This window comes from Rhea americana, unplaced genomic scaffold (assembly GCF_003343005.1).
Source record: "Rhea americana isolate MKP2758 unplaced genomic scaffold, rheAme1 scaffold_335, whole genome shotgun sequence".
NCBI lineage: Eukaryota > Metazoa > Chordata > Aves > Rheiformes > Rheidae > Rhea > Rhea americana.
Window position 1 is genome coordinate 615,751 of NW_028186463.1, and position 14,596 is coordinate 630,346.

The window sequence follows — 14,596 nt, forward strand, 5'->3', positions numbered from 1 at the left end:
TACCCGACGGGAGATCTTGATCTTCTTGGTGCAGCCGTAGAACAGGTCTTCGAGCGAGAGGTAGAGGTCCCGCTCGATCGGGGGGTCTTGCTTCCTCACGCCTCGTCCTCGCAGCCCTCCGAAGGCCATGTTCGGCTCCGAGCCATCCTCGGCGAAGAACTCTGCACGAGCAAGCAAAGGCGGAGGAGAGCGAGGCGCGAGGGCAGCGCGGGGCCGGCGACTCGGCATTCCAGCCCCAGCATCGGCACGAGCCCCCCTCTCCTGTCCCCGGGCACCTCGCCGGGATCGGAGGTCGGTGGCCCCTTGGAGCCTCCTCGCTGTCGAAGCTGAGCAGCTCGAACCACATCTGCCACCACAGGCCTCTCGCCCAGCCAAGGCCTAGGGGAAGCGAGGAATTCGCCTCCAAGCCCTGCTGGGCACYGGGGACCAGCAATCCCAGAGAGAAATCAGGGCCCAAAGATGCAAACGCATCCAGGATCAAATAGAAAATCGCCACAGAACAGGGAATAACAGGGCACAGAACCACCAGCCTTTGCCATTCMTCCGGGACTGTTTGCAGCCGGTCTGGGAGCTCCCGGGATGCCCCCGCTACTGTTTGAGCGGGATGCGCGGTTGCATTGGCTAGACTAGAAGGGAAACCATGAAGCAGCCTCAGCGTGTCGTTAGTCCGGATCCCGCCAGCAGGTACCRCATCCGTTGGGCTCCGGAGAAGCAGAAGGGCAGCGACAGCCCCCTGGGATGCTGCTAAAGCCCCCCTGGAAAGGCAGCCCCTCGTCTCTGGCTGCGGAGAGGGCTGCTACCTCTGAGCAAGGCAAAWTCCAGAGGAAACACTGGAATTTCAGGGGCTGGAAGTGGAGCTCATTCCGCATTTAGCACTCCGGGACAGCTGGCAGGGCCTCCACCTACCCGCGAAGGGGTTGTCCCCACCGAAGAACTCCTTGAAGACTTTGTAGGGGTTGTCGTGAAACACGTAGCCGACAGTCCAGGAGTTCTCAGTGCCAAACTCCAGGGGGATCCCACCTTTGAGACCCTCTTCTCCAAACTTGTCGTAGACGCCTTTCTTCTCAGCTAGGGAACGAGAGAGGCATYGGACGCGGCCACGGGGAGAGCCCCAGCCCACGACGGCGAGAAGAAGCTCCGCTCGCCACCTCGGGAGCCGGCCGTGCCTCCGGCAGGAGCGCAGCGCTCTCGAGCTGGGGGCCGCGACGTGCGCTGGGAGAGCGGCAGGCGTTGTCCCCATCCCACCTCCCGTCCCCGTCCCCCGTCCCCCCCCACTTACGGTCGCTGAGCACGTCGTAGGCCTCCGCCAGCTGCCTGAACCGCTCGGGCGCCCAGGGCTCCTTGCGTTTCAGCGGGTGGTTCCGCAAGGCCAGCCTCCGATAGCTGCAGCGGGGACGGGCCGTGAGCGCAGCCCCGCGGGCAGCCCGCAAGGGGCCCCGAGCCCCCCGAGCCCCCCGAGCCGCCCTCCTCCCCCCCCCCAGCCCGGCGGGACACCGGGCCCGGCCGCCCCGGGCCCACCAACACCCCCCGCCCCGCCCGGCGCTGCCCCGTCCCGGGAGGCCTGGCAGCCCCTCCGCGCTACGCCCGCGCCCCTCACGCCTCCTTGATGTCGGCGTCCGTGGCGCCGCGGCCGAGCTCCAGCACGGCGTAGTAGTCCTGCCCCATGGCGGCCCCCGCGGCCTGCGCCGGGCCCGTTGCTACGGGCGCTCGTTGCTACGGGCGCTCGTTGCTACGGGCGCCCGCGCGGGGCGTGCCGGGAGCCGCGCGCCCTACTTCCGGTCGCCGCCGCGCGAGGCACGGCGGGAGTTGTAGTTCGCTGCCCGCACTTCCGGCTGCGACGAGCGAAGGGAGAGGGCGCCATTTTGYTCCCGAAAAAAACAGGGCCGCCGGGCAGCGAAGTTAGCAAGGCCGGAGGGGGAAAGGCAGTTAACAACAGAGCCAAAAAAGCCCCCCCCACACACAGACGCTCCCCAAAAGTCGGTTAATCCCAGCGAGCAAAGCAGGCTCGAGCTCAGTGCGGGTCCCCGAGGGATCCGGCCGCCGCACGGCCCCTGCTGAGGCCGCGCGCGGCTGCGCCCGCACTGCTCGCACAGCAGCGCGAACGACCTGCGCCTCGTTTGTGTGCGCTTTGGATTTTTTTAACATAAAACCTGCTTTTCTTGAGAAAGGCACACATTTCTCCCCAAAGGTGTTATCAAAGCGATCATTTTATTTCAGTCAATACTGCTGTACAGTTACCTTCAGCTCCCCCCACCCTTAGGTCAATTGTTTTGTTCTAGAAAGAGAAGTTACATACAGGTCAGTAGAAAAGAAAGCAACCTGTAATCATACAGCAGATAGTGCAAGATGCTCTCTAACACCTTGGAGCCACTTAGCAAAGGAGAAAAGAAAGAACTCTGAATTATGTTGTTATAAGAAATATCACCCSTCACCACAAGCTTTATATACAGCCTGGTCATCACGACAAGCTCTGACATGTCTATATACATATCTCAAATATGCTGTACAGAAAAATAAGGGTGGAAGARTTATTTCAACACTTCTCTTGGTTTTCAGCAGATCCAGACCTTTAAAGGTCAGAAAGCTGGTATCTCCTCACCATCCCATCTCTGCAGCACGTGTAAATCTGCTTCTCCCAGGAAGCCACCTAAAGGGGGAAAAATGAAAACAGCATTTCAGCGTGCTCCCTCCTCTCCTGGGACCGTTACTGGGAGAGGAGGAGGAAGTAAATACCGTTGCAGTTTCTCTAAGGAAAGCCTCCGTGTCTGGAGAAGACATGCAAAGTCTTAACTGAGTGTTACTTGAGGGTATGTATTGGCTAAGAGAGAGAAGTTCATTGTGGAACTAGTTAAAAGCAAGAGCTAGTCGTCCATAGTGGTTCAGGGCCCAGGGAACCCGGGTCTTTCCCCCAGATCCGCAYTCAGCAGAGTTTCTGGAAACAGAACAGCAAAAGTATTTTCTAGACTCAAGTCTCTAGAAAGTAAAAGACAGAAGCTGACTGCCATTTTTACCCAGATGATCTTCTAAGCACGGATTAATTCTGGTCTTTTTACAGAGGCAGGAAGCACGGCTCTGCCAGATCTACGCCTCCAATCAAGTTACTCTGCTGCTTCAGTTTCACCCCTGCACGATGCAGATTACGCTAGCATACCGCAGAGAGATGCTGACAGGATTTGTTTATGCAAAATATTAAGATTATTCAGCTGGAGAAAATAAGCTTAAAAGTCAACTGTGTGAGTGAGCCAGTTGTGTGGGCTGCCAAATCCCCAGATAAAGGCAGCTGCCTGCTGCCTGGCATCACCCTTCCCTACGTCCTCCGAGTTGAAACACCATATTCCTTACCCTGTACACAGGGTCACAGTCTGCTTCGGTGAGATCAATGACGTAATCGAGGTCTTGCTGAACGATAAAGCAGGTTCCATCACCTAAAGAAGCAGAAGAGCTGCTGAGTCAGGAAGAAACATCAGCTGATTAATGCAATGAGCCATGGGCTCATTAGAAAAGCAACAGGCACATCAGAACTGCCTGTTCAGAGGCTACGGAGCCCCTGGGAAAGGGGAAGCCTGCTGCRAGGATGCCAGTGAAATGGAAAAAGGTTGGGAGGCACCCTGGAGGCCCTATTTTGGGGCAGCATCAACATAGGGAAAAAAAATGCAAGGCAAAAACCATGTGTGATACAGCTTCTATGTCATTTTTCTTGCCACAGATACTCTGTCTAGCCCTCTAATTGCTTGGACAGCCAGTCACTGCTTGCATATAAGTGGGCAACACACAAAGAGCAGAAAACTACTTGATTMAATTATATAAATTCTAGTGCCACAACAGAGCACTTGAGTTACCTTGGCTGGCAATAAATCCATCTTGGTAAGGGAGCAGAGAAAGGACTGGTGCTCCGGATCTGTGAATGACCTGGATTGGAGCGCTGGAAAAAGGAGCAAAACCAAGGGAAAAGTATTGTGGTTAATAGTCAGGGACCATCCTAATGTGAAAAAAAGAACCACAAGTTTGCGGTTAAAAGATGCATAAGGAGAACATATAGGACACGGGAGCTTGATCACTAGCTAGTGAACAGTCTTCTGTCCTCTAGGAGCGGATGGAAGTCAGCACTGGTTTTCCCACAGATGCCGCCAAAGGATAAAATGGCGAGTAAAGAGTTAGCTAGAAGGTAAATGCCAGGGGGCCTCGAAGCAGACTAACAGATAGGGATACCCCTCCCAAAACACAGGAATTAGCTTGAAGCTTATCCAACGCGGAAGAGTTTATCAGACTTTATGCCAGCCTCCCTGGTACCCATCCGAAAGCACCATTCGGATCCCGCGCACCTTCAAGCGCTRGCCTCTGACACAGCTGAAAAGCAAGTTAGACCCACTCCTGCCCTCAGCAGCAGCTCAGCAGTCCCAGGCTGGAATGACCATCACCAGAAATGGTAAGATCCTACAAATACTCTCAAGTTATATTGGTGAAGAGGAGGAAGGGGCCGTGCATTTCATGGGAAGAGTGCTACTGTTCACATCTAATACATACTTCATAAATAAATGTATACTAAATAAAACAGAGTAATATGAGAGGTAAGGCTCTGCCAACAGTCCTCCTAGTCATAAGTCAAAACTGAAGAGTTATTCATTAACTTGGGAACCGGCATAGAATCCACAGTCCTTTAGGAAGAACTTCACAAGAACACCCCATATCAGATCATCGACACCAACAGTATCCTTTCCCCAGTGCTCCCCAAGAGAAGGCAATGGCTGCAAGAGGCTCAAAAGCTTGTAGTGCCACCATTTGGGCTGTATTCACCTCTCAGAAGAGGCACCATGTACCAACACCCTCAATCCAGCTGCGTTCCCCAGCAACAACAAAAAAAGTCACTGTTTAAATGCTCCCAGCCCCAGGCACTCACTTTGTATTTCTCATATCCAGCTGATATATGTTCCCATCCTGAGTCCCTGCTAGGAAATAGGTACTTGAGAGGAATGTACAGCAGTTAAATGCATCGGATCCAACAAAGAGAAACACCTGGGAATAGAGGAACAAATGTAAATGTTAGATGTTTCACGGATCAGGACAAAGCAGCCACCAGAGGCCGAGTAAAAGGGAGAAAATTTATTTCGAATTAGGCAGTACAGTCATTTCCATGAATCATGGCACAAATTGGCAAACCCACAGCCAGGTTAACAGCCCTTCGGCTCCGCACCGGGACGCAGAGAAGAACAGTGCGCCCCAGGATCAGTCTTGCCAAGTCAGCTCCTGGGTCTCCTTCAGAGAGAGACGCATCACACAGCGACAGGCAGGGCAATATCGAGTTCACACTAGTCTTCAGACACCACAGAAGAGGGACACCAGGTCTGCGTGACAGGCTGGGTCTTCCTTACAAAGGCTGGAAGCTTCCTCCGGCTGAGTTTTTTGCCACCTTACTGACCGAGCATGGCAAGCACGCCTCTTCCACCCAATTTTCACTCTCYACAAACACCGCCGTGAGCTAAGTGTTTTACGTCAGGAGTTCCTGTCCCACTGCCAAGGAGCAGGCTACAGGGAAGGACTGCTGAGAAGGCAGCAGCTCTGCAGAGGCTGCTTGCAGTTCTTGCATTCACAATGACATCTACTGGCCAGTGCTTAAATAGCCTTACAGGTACCTGGGTTAAAAACACTCAAGCAACTCTTACTCCTCAAYCGCCACATACAAATCTAGCCAGTAGAAAAGGAGTGAGTATCTCTGTCGTTCTGRGTTTTAGCCTCTGCTCTTCCAGAGAATATATACAGGGGAGAACACTGCAACACGGGACCTCAGCCAGAGAGGGGCAGGTCAGCCCTCCCCTGCCCCCAGCCTCCTCCATCAACACAGCCTGGTTCTGTCCCTTTCTTTGGGCCACGTGGCAAAGCTCACCAGAGGACTGGAGCTGGGTTAATGCTAACCAATTCACTTATCTAGGTGAGCTCTAACCTGACTCGACTCCCCAGGCCGGTGCCCTGCACGAGTATGTGAATGCCAGCTTACAAAGACAGGAGCTGCTGCAGTAGGAACGGAAACCGAGGACTGGSGCCCGGGCGCTGTTTTTATAGCAGTATCAGTGCGCTCTCTCAGGCACGCGCCGCATGATCAGGAGATGAAACACACCACCACGCACAGTTCTCTACCCATACCGTCTACAGCCCCTCCTACAGCTAGGGCATTTCAGAGGCATTACTGGTCATCTCTGACTCCTTACCGGCTGCCTGCTCTGCAGTCCCACTCCTTGAAGCTTCTTGTCTTCTCGGGCCAACAGCAGGATTTTCCCTTCTGTCCCAATCTCTCGTTCACCTGGCAAAAGGATGACAGTTAACTCCCAGCAGTGGCTGCACGCCAAATGTCAGCAGGAGCAGGATCTGGTGGTATCAAAATCTGTACCGAAGTCWGCCAGTTTGGCTCACTCCTGCTGAACCTCTAGCAAGGCTCTTCTTTGGGCAAAGCAGGCCCTGAGACACCACACGCAGCGAGGCAGGCCGGTAATCAGAGAGATCTCAGTCTTAATCACTCACACTGYTCAAACAGGCTCAACTCCTTCCCAGGCCTGGAGCGCTCTGTTCCGGTGGCCCTAGTCCCCTTCCCCAGAGGGTGTGAGGGCACACAGCGGCACGCTGTGCTCTCAGGATTTTGCCTGCAGAACCCAGGTGATAAACCTAAAGAGGCTGAGGCAGGGGGAAGAAGGTTGACTTAAGAGAAAGTTTCTTACTAGGAGCTTTTTCAGGTGTGCCCAGGTTCAGCGAGTCGTCAGCAGCACCCACGGCAATGCCGTTGACAGGCGAGCCGCAGTCAGCGACGACCCCCAGGCAGGCRGACTTCCCGCAGTCCCACAGACGGGCGGTGCCATCTCTGGAACAGGAAAGGACGTTTCTTCCCCGATCCACGATGGCGGTGTCCAAAATACCTGCATCAAAGCATGCTCTATTTCACTAAAGGTCACTGTGCCTACATCAGAAAGATGACGTAGTGTTCTTAAGAAGGGAACAGTCAGACAGCTTGAAGATATAATTAACACTCTCCTGACGGAAGCAGTAATTAAGCATGACAAGTTCAGATGACAGAACAAGTTCAAAATAAGCCAGTGGAAGCCAAGCAAACCCAAATGTAGTTACGTGCTGACTGCAGCCGTTTRGAGTTACATAAAGCAGATAAAGTCAACTCCAGAGCCACGAGGAGCCAGCCGGAGTCCTTCTGACCCAAGCTCTGTTACGCCGCCTGCCACGRTTCATTCACAGGACATTTGTGTCGGGAGTATTTTGCGTTTTTTGCAGCCGCATAAAATTTGATCGTGTTAAAACAACAGTAGGTTCAGTGTGAGACAAGTTTACAAGTTAATCGATTTTTGTGCAGTTGCAGGGTTTACGCTTGCAGAGCGCTTTAGCCTCAAAGCCTGCTTTTCAAAAGCACCTTGTGAGACAGGGAAAGCAAGAGCCTGTACAGCACCACAACAGCTGTTCAGGGAGGAGGGAACTGAGGCAGGACTTTGGGGGTCTGCTCCCAGACACACAACTCACTTGGGACTTGCTCGTGATCACACAAGCGTTCAAGTTGGTGTTCCTTAGGGAAAAAACACCTGCCGTGCCAAGACAGCATCACTACCCATTGTGCTCTGGGCCAGGTGCAAAAAGAGCCTGCTTAAGCATTGCTTATAAATCCACAGTGCTGCTGAATGAAGAGTGCTGGAAATCAAATCATCTCTTCAGAGGTTAAGCCTAATGGAGATAGCRTTAGCTCTCTGCAGAAAATTGTCTTAATCACAGCTCTCAGAAGCCTTTCTGGGTAGCTCATCTCCCATCCCTTGCAGACCTTTGCTGAGACTAAAAGAATATCAACTGGAGGAGCTGCAGTAGGGACCACTGAGAGCAGGYAAACACGGATCCTTGAATGCAGGAAACAGGCACCCAGCTCACCACGTAAGACGGCCTGTACATGCCGTGTGGGAGGACACAAGGAGGACGAGGAATTTGCTCAGTTTCAGCAGCAACATCATCAACAAGGGCAGAACTAAACATCTTGGTACAAGCGTGGACAAGCTCCTTCCAAGCCCCTTTTCAAGAATAYTCACTTAAGAAACCATGCACTTCGCTTGCTACACTTTGCTCAATTTCAGCAGCATGGGTCCTCGAGACAGGTAACTGTTTGCTCCAGTTCTGTGAGACCCTAATAAACTGCTATATGCTCTTTTGGACAGGAAAAGAAAAAAAAAAGAAAGAAAAGGAAAAGGAAAAAAAAGACAGGCTCTGGAGCAGCTCAAGGTCAGCATGGTGATCTGGGCATGAGTGGGAGCACTCCCAACGCAGCGCAGGCAGCAACCCTACCGAACRCAGGTCGGAGCTGCGGACAGCCGAGAGCGGGCTGGAGGAACAGAACGCCCTCCGCCTCCACCTCTGGCACTCCSCACAGGCTAATGGACTGCATCCTCCCACTTTTTCCCCTTAATAAACGAAGAAAATCCAGGTCAATGAGGGAAACAGCTTCAGCTGTCTAATGGAGCAACTACTGATCTTTTTACTCAAATTCTCAAAGCCTGAAAAAGATAATTCTCACATCTAACATAAATGCACAGTAGAATGCAGCAGGCTGGTGACTGAACATTAGCCCTCGGGTGCAATGCCATTATACGCAGCAGATAAAGCATTTTAAAGGCTAAGTACTCTGTACCTCCTTTGTGACCTTTAAATGTTACTACGCAGCTGGCATCTTCTGCCGACCAGATCTTTAGCTGGGCATCCATTCCCCCACTCAGAACCACAAGGCCCGATGGGAAAAACCTGCAACAATTCACATCATACACATGGCCTTCCAATAGTCTCTGGAAAAACAAAGAACTACGTGCTAGTTCCATTGTTATCACCTTATGCCGAGCAATTTTTTGAACTATGTCACTGGAAAAACTCAGCGTTCCCAAGTGGACAGATATCCTCCGGGTTTAAGTACCTGGAGCAGACTTGTCTGCAGTTTCTAGGCAGTTGCTAAGTTATCAGGTACACCCTGGGCCTCACTTTGACATTTGAGTAACTAATTACATAGCAAAGAACATCATGTCCCTCTCTAGTAACAGGTTAAACGTCCTCAGCATCTTCTGAACAAGCAGTTGTCAGGCCAAGGTCTGAAAGAAACTACTGGGAAAGCAACAAACACCCATGATGTGGTTAATTCAACATGGGCAAGTGCCATTTTCCTCTCCTCTTCCCTACTGCAGGATAAATTCATCGCTTGTACCAAGCAGATTAGGAGGTGACAGTGACCTCCTGTGCTCTAGCTGTCAATCCTAACTATCCTTTCTTGTTTTTACCCTGGGACTCCTCCCCAGACTGCTGGGCATCATTTCCCTTGGGGAAATCACACTTTCCAACAGATGAAAATTTTAAATCTCCAAGAAATCAAATTTTCACTAGCTTTTCAAGCAAAAGCCATTCTCTCGTCTGCCTGCCCTGGTCCACAGTGTGCAAACAGTCTGATCAAAATTACGGCTGAATGACTTCAGTAACGTCAACACACAACGCCTCCAAACAAAGCTAGGTGTTCTTACTCTTATTTCTCCGTTTGCAGCCTGCCAGATTTTCATGGTCCCATCCGTGCTGGTAGACACACCAAGCCCTCCACCACTGGAAATATCGAGACAGGTGATCTGCATGCGAACAAAACAAAAAGAACAGTTTTATTTGACTTGTATATGGCTGTTTCTGCTCTTGAGCATAACTTCATGTTGGGGGAGACCTGCTAAGTACATCACTCAGCTCTGCGGTCTCCCTGAGACATACTGCTGGACTTGCCAAAACACCTGCAAGAGCTTCCACAGTCCTTGTTAAACAGTTTCTGATAGTACYGTTTCCTTGTATTTCATATGCTCCAGCAAGGACCTCCTGGCTTCCCCTCCTTAAACTCTCAAACATAAAAGTTTTATGAGATATTAATTAAGCCTTTATGACCACCCCCTCTCCTGTCGCTCTCTCCCCCCCCAAAAAAATAAAGTGGCTCCTGCGCATCAGGCTTTTTCTAGAGGACAAAGACAGTGTAAAGAGAAATTCTGCTTGGATTATCTGTTCACACAAATACATGCGTTCCTCCTCGAAGAACAAGCTGCTGGTTGGCAGCCAGAGCTCAGACAAGTGCTAGGTGACAGCAACCTGGCAAGAAGCACCCCAGATTTCTTGTAGTTGCCACCAGTTTGACAGAGAAATTGTTATTCTCTGCCTGTGGCTCTGCAGAGCTCTGCAAAGCAGGGAGAAGTGGAATGCTGAGTCAGAAACCTGCACAGAGAACAGTTATATTTCAGGTTTATTCCTGGTGAAGCAGAAATCTAGATTTTTCTAAAAAGCCCTGTATGCAATTACAAAATTGAGCCAAGCTGTTCCACACCGCATTGAGATAATCAGCCAGCTTGAGAGTGCCCCAACTCACAGGCCTGCAAAATATCATTTGAGAGGCTTGTACAGCCAACAGCACAGCCTATATTCTCTGAAACACTGAATCAAAATTAGCTCCTTATGCAGGTAGGCTGACTCCCCACATGGTCTATCACACCAAGGTATTGACAGCCACCTCTTTGCATAAATATTTGGGAGATTTGAATACTTCTGAAGAGAGCAGTTGTTGAGCTTATATTCTCGCAAAAGGGTCACTTTTCCCAAGATGTAAGACATATATCCGCAGGAAAGCACCATCTGTGTTCCAGCTTTGGGTAAAATAATTTTAAATAACATGTATTCTAGCCCTGAGTGAGAAAACTGAACCAAGTGATAGAGACATTTGTGATACAGACTTCAGATTGTCTAGTGTCGCTGCAAAAACAAGGACATAGATTCCGATAGAGGTTAACCCTGCACTGCATCCTGYAAAACGCACTGAAAAGCTGTCACGGCTCTGTAGTGGAAGAGCTGCCTCGTCCTGGAAGATTTGGAAATGCTTGATTCTGACCGCACTACCTTAAGGAGCTGCCTAAAATCTCAAGGCAGCAAGTAAAAGGGAGCTCCGAAGGGTTTCCAGTCCTCTTAAAGCACGCAGCGCATCAGCGCCTGGTCAGGCGGCGAGGGCGCAGGCTGCTCGCCCTCACCACGAGYGCCGACTGAAACGCTTTTCTGGAGCGTTCGCTGTTCTCAAACTGCTCTTGCCTTTGTCGTTGCTCGAGCGCACTCACTGTTAGCTAAAAACTAGCCTGAAGGGACGCGGAAGTCAGGTTTACTGCGATGTCCACAGCGAAGCGCAGGGACAGGAGCAGACTGGGGAACTTTGCCGAGAAAGATGACTGCTAGAGGCCGGAGATTTGGAGATGCCCTGAAGCAGGCTGAGAGCATGAGACCTGCAGTTTGTAATTCCCTTTCCGGACATGAACTTGAGGACATTCTACGGCATCATACTACTGCACTTGTTCTGCATTAAGTAGGGACGTGACATGCCACGCTGCTTTCAGGCACGAGTTCTCCTACCCAAGCAAGAGCGAGACCAYGTTATTCTCCTAAAAAAACTGAATGCTGAAATCACAGCTGGCTTTAACAGGCTGCAGATCAAAGCTCTATTTGTCCTTTAAAAAAGTCAGTTTGTGAATTAAAGCAAACAGGTATCAGAACTGTTTTTGTTGGGGTTTTTTGTTTTTGCCTTTTTTTTTTTTTTTTTTTTTTTTTTGTTAACGGTGCTAGGCAACTTGTAGTAAGTACTACAAGCTCTACTACAAGTACTACTCCTATAGCATTTAAGTACAAGGTAATGGTTTAGCTCTTACACCAGCCATTAAGTACCTTCACTTTTGATCATATGAGAAAACTTCCATGTCATTTTATATAACAATCAACCCTCTCCATAGTAACTTGCTCCCTTGTAAGCAAAAAAGAAAAAAAAAAAATCAGGGACTGCGCAGGATGTTTGAGGAAGGGAAAAAACCTCACTGATGTCYGACATATCCACAAACTTTCTGCGGGGATTTGTAAACAGGCAAGCCAAAGCACGAGTGCTCAGAAGCAGGTAAACAGGATAACTGGAGCTTAGTCCACACCAGCTTCAAACTCATCTACATATTAATAGATACYGCTTGAGCTGCTTTCCTGAGAAGAGCTCTGCAGTGCAGCTGTAACCCAGCACACCCATTTGACAGCAGACTAAACACTTAAGCCTGCATTTCCATTTTGCTGTGCTCTGAATGCTGAGTCCATTTATCACACAAAAGGGCAGCTGGGGACTCTTCAGTAGCACAAAGCTCTCCCAAGTGATTCACCCCTGCCTCAGGAGCTGCCTTACTGCCAAGCTCAGTCTCTCAGCACAGCCTCGCTTCCTCTTAAAAGAGCTGTAAGGAGGTGGAATTGCCTGTATGTCAAAACACACCTTGATTTATGTAGCTTTGGGGCTTTACCAATAGAGACTGACTGCTGAGCTTCTCAGCATTTCCTGCTGGCTTTATCGCAACAGCTCGCTCAGTGAGTCTGGAATCGGGCGTATATGTGACACCTCCGGGAGCCTGCAGGGACACCCCGTAGGATAGCGAGCTGCAAGGACACACCACGTTGTRCTCTGCTTTCTTGGATCCCTTCTATAGAGGATTAAGTGTTCAGCAAAGGCATCGACTACTGTCCAGCACAGCCAAGCAACGTGCTTCTCTTCAGGGCCAAAATGAAGATTCAGGCCAGAGTYGGCCTTTCCGTATCACCGTTCAGTGAGGAGGAGTGCTCGTTTCACCCCCAGGTCAGTGAGCTGGACAGCACGAAGCAACTTAAAAGATCATCCAAGACAAGTAGGACTGCTTTTAAGTGAACAACGTACCTAGTGAAAATGATTTTATTTTTTTTTTAATACAAGCTTGGCCTTTCCTCGTCTCAAATTCTCACCAGGTCAACTTACACAGCATTCAATTCCTGGCCCCTCTACTGATCCTCCCAACACAAAACTCAGTGCAGCACTCATACGGCAAATATTATAGACAACGTTATCTGAAGGCAAACAGCCACTACAAGCCTGGGATGGATATGAATCAGTCAGAGATGAAGAGMTTCACACCCAGAGCCTCTTATTTTTGTCATCTTTTCCTGATACMCTAATTAACCCATCTTACCCCTTTATAGTGGGATCTGTTGTATGTCTGAAGCGAGCAGAAACCCGATAGCTTGCGAGAGAACAGAGCTAGAAACTAAATGAGTTTCGAGAAGGGCCACGCGTGGCCTGCCCCGTCTGGGCGCCCCGAGCCCTCAGAGACCCACCAAACCGCGAGGTACCAGCGGCCGCCTCCCCCCYGAGCCTCCCTCTGCAACCCTGCGGCCCCTGCAGCTCCGGAACAACAAGGTTTCCTCTCCTCGCAGACCGAGCTGGTATTACAAGGCGGCAGCTGTACTCAGAAGTGCAGGGAAGGCCCAAATTCCCTCACAGAGAGAAAAAAAAACCCACAAAACCACTTAAATCCCCACCTAAACACTTAAATATAAAATAACCCAGGATATATGAGGAAAACACGGTTGCAGCTGCTTAGAAAGTATTTTTCTGATCACAGATCAAAGTCAGCCCCAAATATGACTTAGAGTCACGTTTAAATATCTGGTTCCCTTCAAGTGCTACAGGACAACTTGATCCTGAGACGCGCCCAGGACCCTGGAGCTGTGTTATTTATTTATTTAAGAATTATCAAGAAAAATAAGTTAGTTTTGGAAATACATACAAGCATCTAAATGATTTCACAGATTTCTGCGGGTAGGGGAGAGGTTGAAACTTCACTATGATTAAGTCTCCCAGGTTTCTAAGGTCTGATAACAGTCTGTTACCTAGTTTATATACAAAGCCATCCCRCAGGCCGGTCACTTAAACGGGCACACAGCAGTTGGACACAATATAAAAGTTCAGAGTCGCTTCCAGTTATTTCTCTTCTCACTCCACAAAGTTACTTACACTTTTCTGATGAATTCTACAAAATGTTGTGTACGGTGCCAAGAACTTTGTGGACACATTTTCATGAGGACAAGAAACGAGAATGCTTTTCTAGAGGAGGAAAAGGAGGGGGAAGAAAAAACAGAAAAAATAAAACCAGAAGCATTGTTATTCCTACTGAAACACTTGTAAAATATGAGTTACAAACAAGTCTTATACAGAAATATATTCAAAAAAAAAAAGCAGAGACTGCATCCATCTCAGGTGGCTTGTTCTGCATTCGGCTACTTGCTTCACTATGCATCGGATAACGTTAATTTGGGCAAACTGTCAGGAGAATCAGTTCTCAGGTTTGCTGAGCTTCCTGCCAAGGCAAAAAAGAACAAAAACACCCCTTCTCCCCCCCCAAAAAAAACCAAACACGCACACCCTGCGACCAGACACAGCACAGCGAGTCCCAAGGACCCGTGGCCTCATCCAGAGAGRCAAGCTCCCGGCTACGTGGCCGAGGAACACTAGACACCGGCCAGGCGAAGGCGCGCGCTCGGCTCCTCCCGCGGCGCGCGGGCGCTGCCCCCGCCGCCCCCCGGCCCGGCACCTTGGTGACTCCGCCAACCACGAAGCCCTCGGAGGCGGCGATGTCGGGGACGCCCTCGGCGCCGAGCCCGCGGCGCGTCAGGCTGCCGTACAGCGTCGGCTTCCCTGCAGCGACGACGGCAGCCGTCAGCCCGGCCTCGCCTCGCCCCCCCGGGC

The 14,596-nt window shown here is 50.5% G+C and overlaps 2 protein-coding genes across 3 annotated transcripts in view; both read right to left on the reverse strand.

Annotated features, from left to right (window-relative positions):
• The window catches only part of DNAJB13 (DnaJ heat shock protein family (Hsp40) member B13), a 4,187-nt gene extending 2,421 nt beyond the window's left edge, over positions 1–1,766 (reverse strand). For both annotated transcript variants that reach the window (XM_085311220.1, XM_085311221.1), the window contains exons 1-4: positions 1,598–1,766; positions 1,280–1,383; positions 907–1,068; positions 4–161 (exon numbers count right to left, since the gene is read on the reverse strand). In XM_085311220.1, coding sequence (XP_085167346.1) covers positions 4–161; positions 907–1,068; positions 1,280–1,383; positions 1,598–1,665 — 492 coding nt within the window. In that variant the 5' untranslated portion in view covers positions 1,666–1,766. The remainder of the gene's footprint in view (positions 1–3; positions 162–906; positions 1,069–1,279; positions 1,384–1,597) is intronic.
• Positions 1,767–2,189: 423 nt separating this feature from the next.
• Positions 2,190–14,596, reverse strand: part of PAAF1 (proteasomal ATPase associated factor 1) — a 14,800-nt gene continuing 2,393 nt past the window's right edge. The window contains exons 2-11 of the mRNA XM_085311232.1: positions 14,442–14,545; positions 13,865–13,954; positions 9,531–9,629; positions 8,660–8,810; positions 6,708–6,902; positions 6,204–6,295; positions 4,898–5,013; positions 3,840–3,922; positions 3,343–3,425; positions 2,190–2,647 (exon numbers count right to left, since the gene is read on the reverse strand). Coding sequence (XP_085167358.1) covers positions 2,570–2,647; positions 3,343–3,425; positions 3,840–3,922; positions 4,898–5,013; positions 6,204–6,295; positions 6,708–6,902; positions 8,660–8,810; positions 9,531–9,629; positions 13,865–13,954; positions 14,442–14,545 — 1,091 coding nt within the window. The 3' untranslated portion in view covers positions 2,190–2,569. The remainder of the gene's footprint in view (positions 2,648–3,342; positions 3,426–3,839; positions 3,923–4,897; positions 5,014–6,203; positions 6,296–6,707; positions 6,903–8,659; positions 8,811–9,530; positions 9,630–13,864; positions 13,955–14,441; positions 14,546–14,596) is intronic.